The sequence below is a fragment of the Triticum urartu genome, chromosome 2, assembly GCF_003073215.2.
Source record: "Triticum urartu cultivar G1812 chromosome 2, Tu2.1, whole genome shotgun sequence".
Classification (NCBI taxonomy): domain Eukaryota; kingdom Viridiplantae; phylum Streptophyta; class Magnoliopsida; order Poales; family Poaceae; genus Triticum; species Triticum urartu.
This window is the reverse complement of record NC_053023.1, coordinates 605,020,762-605,025,427: the sequence shown is the minus strand read 5'-3', so window position 1 is coordinate 605,025,427 and position 4,666 is coordinate 605,020,762. Positions and strand designations below refer to the sequence as shown.

General features: G+C 48.5%; 1 protein-coding gene across 1 annotated transcript; it reads right to left on the bottom strand.

Annotated features, from left to right (window-relative positions):
• Nucleotides 1-251: 251 nt before the first annotated feature.
• Nucleotides 252-2,942, bottom strand: LOC125539133 (phenylalanine ammonia-lyase-like). The gene is made up of 2 exons (XM_048702501.1): nt 2,380-2,942; nt 252-2,257 (listed from the first exon to the last, which is right to left on the bottom strand). The coding sequence occupies exons 1-2, from the start codon at nt 2,772-2,774 to the stop codon at nt 511-513; spliced, it is 2,142 nt and encodes a 713-aa protein (XP_048558458.1). The 5' UTR covers nt 2,775-2,942; the 3' UTR covers nt 252-510.
• Nucleotides 2,943-4,666: the final 1,724 nt, after the last annotated feature.

Genomic DNA, 4,666 nt, shown 5'->3' with positions numbered 1-4,666 from the left:
ATATAAAAAAATTGGATTCACAGTATGTGACTTGGTAGTGTTGGACTGAAACTAGTAAGCAGAATACTGAAACTGGAAAAACTAGATGGGAGAATGCGAATTCAGAGAAGTCCTCGTTCCCGTCCAAAGAATTCAGAGAACTTATTACCAACCGGTGACCACCTAGGCACGAGTTTTACTTTCCGAATCTCCGTACACACATCATAAGAAATTCCAATAGTTGGTTCTTGGACTATTGTCATGAGGACCAGTTGATCTAAAAAGATGGACCCAGTACATTTATCATGAAAATTTAACACACACTGCCTTTTTAACTTAGGTACATCATAAAAGTTCTACCGGCTACCCAACACTACCAAGTCATACAATTGCAATCTTTGGCAATACATTGGCAGCTCTACAAGAACATTGTAAATATCAACTTTCAGAATATACAATGAAAAAACAGTATTATCATCAGAGCCTTCAGAAATCTGAAGCACACTACTCTTCACTTTCTCGATCCTCTATTTAGCAGAGAGGCAAGGGCTCACCGTTCCACTCCTTGAGGCACTCAAGCAGTGCATCAATGTGCTTGCCCTGGTTCATGGCAATGAACACCTTGTCCACCTCTTCGCCAGGAGACCGCGTCTTCTCTCCGGTCAAGTACTCCGTTCCAAGCTCCTTGCGCACGAATCGGTAGAGTGGGTACGACCGGCATTCGGCAATACGGTTTTGCTGTGCGGCAGTGCCATTCTCCACGGCGCTCCTGGCAGCTTCAACCTCCTTTGGCAGCACCGCCCGAAGCTCCTGCTCAAACGTGGCAAGCTTGGCAAACACTGACGTTTCCACGTCGCGCTCGGCCTCACCATTTGCCAAGGCATGCTCCACAAGAACTACACGCATCTTCTGCATGAGTGGGTAGTTGGCGCTACAAGGATCGTCTGCGTACGCAAACACCGCCTCACGGTCGATTGTGAGCAGAAGGTCCTTCTCGCAGAAGCGCGCATTATGGAGATGGCCATTGGTATCGGTGCTCAGTGTCTTCCTAGCTACAGTCTTCACACATCTCTTGATAGCATTCTTGACATTCTCCTCAAGGTGGCGGAGGTCGATAGCCTGGCACAACGCAACCAAGAACGTCGAGGACATGAGCTTGAGTATGTCAATGGCCTCGGCGGTCTTCCTCGAGGAGATGAGACCAAGAGAGTTGACATCTTGGTTGTGCTGCTCCGCACTTTGGACATGGTTGGTCACAGGGTTGCCCAAGAACTGAAGCTCGGAGCAGTAGGAGGCCATTGCAATCTCGGCACCCTTGAAGCCATAGTCCAAGCTTGGGTTGCGCCCACCAGAGAGGTTGGAAGGAAGACCGTTGTTGTAGAAGTCGTTCACCAGCTCTGAGAATTGAGCAAACATGAGCTTGCCAATCGCAGCGATGGCAAGCCTGGTGTTGTCCATAGACACACCGATGGGTGTGCCCTGGAAGTTGCCACCGTGGATAGCTTTGCCACGGGAGACGTCGATGAGTGGGTTGTCGTTGACGGAGTTGATTTCCCGCTCAATCGACTTGGTGGCAGCACGGATAACCTCAATCTGAGGGCCAAGCCACTGCGGTGATGTGCGGAGGGCATACCTATCTTGCTTTGGCTTCATCAATGGGTCAAGCTCACCGAGCTTCTTCGCGAGCATCATGTAGGAGCTGCCTTCAAGGATATGTTCCATGATGGCGGCAGCCTCGATCTGCCCGGGGTGGTGCTTCAACTTGTGGGTCAAGTGGTCGGTGTACTCCGGCTTGCCGTTCATCACCTCGCAGAAGACGGCTGACAAGACCTCAGCAAGGAGGCTAAGGATGTTAGCCTCGAAAAGCACCATGGATGCAAGCCCTGAGCCCACTGCCGTGCCATTCACCATGGCTAGGCCTTCCTTTGGCTGCAGCTCGAAGAAGCCATGCTGGATGCCGGCGATCTTAAATGCCTCATCAGCATTAACCTTTGTGCCATCTGGAGCGGTCGCCATGGAGTTTGGGCGGCCGGTGACCAGGCCCGCGATGTACGAAAGCGGGACGAGGTCACCGGATGCGGTGATCGTGCCCCGGAGCGGCAGGCATGGTGTCACGTTGGCGTTGAGAAGTGTGGCGACCGTCTCCAGGATCTCGAAGCGGATGCCTGAATATCCCTGGAGTAAGGTATTGACTCGGACGAGCATCGCCGCCCTCGTCGCCGCAGCAGGCAGGACGTGGCCGTCGGTGCCGGTGCCGAAGGCTCCCGCGTTAAGGAATCTGAACACACAAGCAATCACGAAAAAATAAGGCTTCCATAACTCAATTCATAGTCTGGTACTCACATAACTAACAGAAATGCTTAACAAGAGGAAGAACTGGTTTTGCGGTTTAATTCGTACCGGATGAGCTCTCTCTGGAGAGCGCCGCCCTCCTTGGTCCTCCGGTGAGAGGTGGCGCCGAAGCCGGTGGTGACACCGTAGCTGTCGGTGCCGTTCATCATGCTGTTCATGACCCAGTCGCTGCTCTCCTTGACGCGGCCGCGGGCGGACTCGTCGAGCTCCACCCTGGTGTCGCTGCCGGCAGCCACCGCGGCGACCATGGCGATGGTCAGGCTGGCGCCCTCCATGGTCACCGCAGGCCGTCGGTACTCCTCTACCATCCGCTTCACGGCATCCAAATGGCTACCCGAGAGCTCCTCCGCCGCCTTCCCCCAGTTCAGTGGGTCGGCCCGCGCCGGCTGTGCCACGCACAAGCCATCGCCGTTGGCGGCAACGTGTGCATTCTCGCACTCCATCGAAAGATGCAGAGAAGTACTGAAGCAAGCGAGCTAGCTGGACGCCGGCAGGTGTATGTGTATCTTGATTCTGAAAGTAAGCTAGCTAGACGCCGGCAGATGTATGTGCTGAAGAGGAGCTGTAGCTGCAGATGAAGCTGAGGCTCTTCTTGGAGGGGAATGGAGGGAGAAGACGGGTTAAATAGGCAGCTGAGGAGGTAGGTATGACTTATGAGAGTGGGTTGGTGAAGAACTGGACGGCGGGGTTGACCACTGGATTGGTGGGTGCGGAGTTCCTGTCGCCACGGGATCGCACGGAGCGGGTGGTGCGGTGGTGGCTTCGTGGCAGCCGGACTGGGTCGAGTCGACGTGGGCAAAGCAGGAACTGGTTGGTGCGCGTCGCGAGAGGGGGACGGCGGCCTTCTCGTTTCGTTGGGGCTGACCTCCTCGTCCTCCATTTCTCGTCGGCTCACGCACAAAAAGATGCACTGCTGTGTGTTTCTTCAATCTCCAATCCCGAGAGTCATCTAGCTTGCTATCGCGAACTTTGGTTCCAGATGCAGTTTCAGCATTTCAAAAAAAAACTTCAAAAAAAAACGCGAACGTTGGTAATGGTATGCACTGATGAACATAGTAGTAACATTTTTTCCATGCAGTTTCAGCTTAATCTATATAGAGAGATACTATAAGCTTCCATGATTTCAAGCGTTCCCGTGCTTTGAGGTTTGTGGGGCCGTCTGTAAGGTCGTTAGCTGTTTAATTTTATTTCTCCTTATCTTTTTTATTTATTTTTAAAACATTTTAATTCATTAGCACTTATTAGAATCCTTGAGCATCTTTTAATTAAACTAAGATTTTTAAATAAAACATTATAGACGATTTTTTTCAAGCTAACCATGGGACGAGTGAAAACTTCGTGGCCAATCAATTTGAGTGTTATAGTAAGAATTCCACGGTTTCTGCATGGAACAGGATCTCCTAAGAGGATCAAACGACCACCATCAGTTGACACCAAGACCGAAACATGTAAAAACACCAAAATCACGCTTTAAAGAATTACATTCTTCTCTCGGACCAAATAGTCTCCACTCTCCAACAACAACCCGACTCGATAAATGAATGGAAAAAATCACCACCAAAACATAACTAAAATACAAGTCAATACAAATAAAATTCAAACAAAACAAATAATCGCAATGATCTACCAGTTATAAAAAAAATCCCACGAGTGAGGAGCGGAGCGACTAAGCACGCATCAGCCTTTAGTTCTTTTTCATACGTGCACACATTCTGAAGTAACAATTGATGATTATTATTGTTATTTTTGTTATCAGAAAACAATTTAATATTAACGCATGATCAGTTGTTCAGCACAGCAATCGTATGAGATGCACTACCACCTGGTGTTGATTGCTGAAGGCCGGCCTTACCTAATCATCATCTAATTAAGTATGCTCCTTAATGTTGAAGTCCTTCCCTTCACTTGAGGTGTCCAATTTTGAATTTGGTTCATGATTTTTACCGATCAACTATTTCATTTTCTTTTTTCGAGGAACCGATCAACTGTTTCTTGACTAGCTCTGTCATTCAACAGGGGTATTCAGTTTTAGATTTGATTGAAGATTGTGATTGAGTCAATGATTTCTCAAATTAATCAACAACCAACGTGTAAACTATGCATTTTTAGATTTGATTCACCATTGTGACTGGGTCATTGATTTCTCAAATTAATCAACAACCAACATGTAAATTATTCATTTTTAGATTCGATTCACCATTGTGACTGGGTCATTGATTTCTCAAATTAATCAACAGCCAACGAGTAAAAACGCATCAATTCTATGCATCCTCTCACCATCTAAAAAAGAAGAGCCAACATATGATAATGTAGCACAAATATGATAATGTAGCAC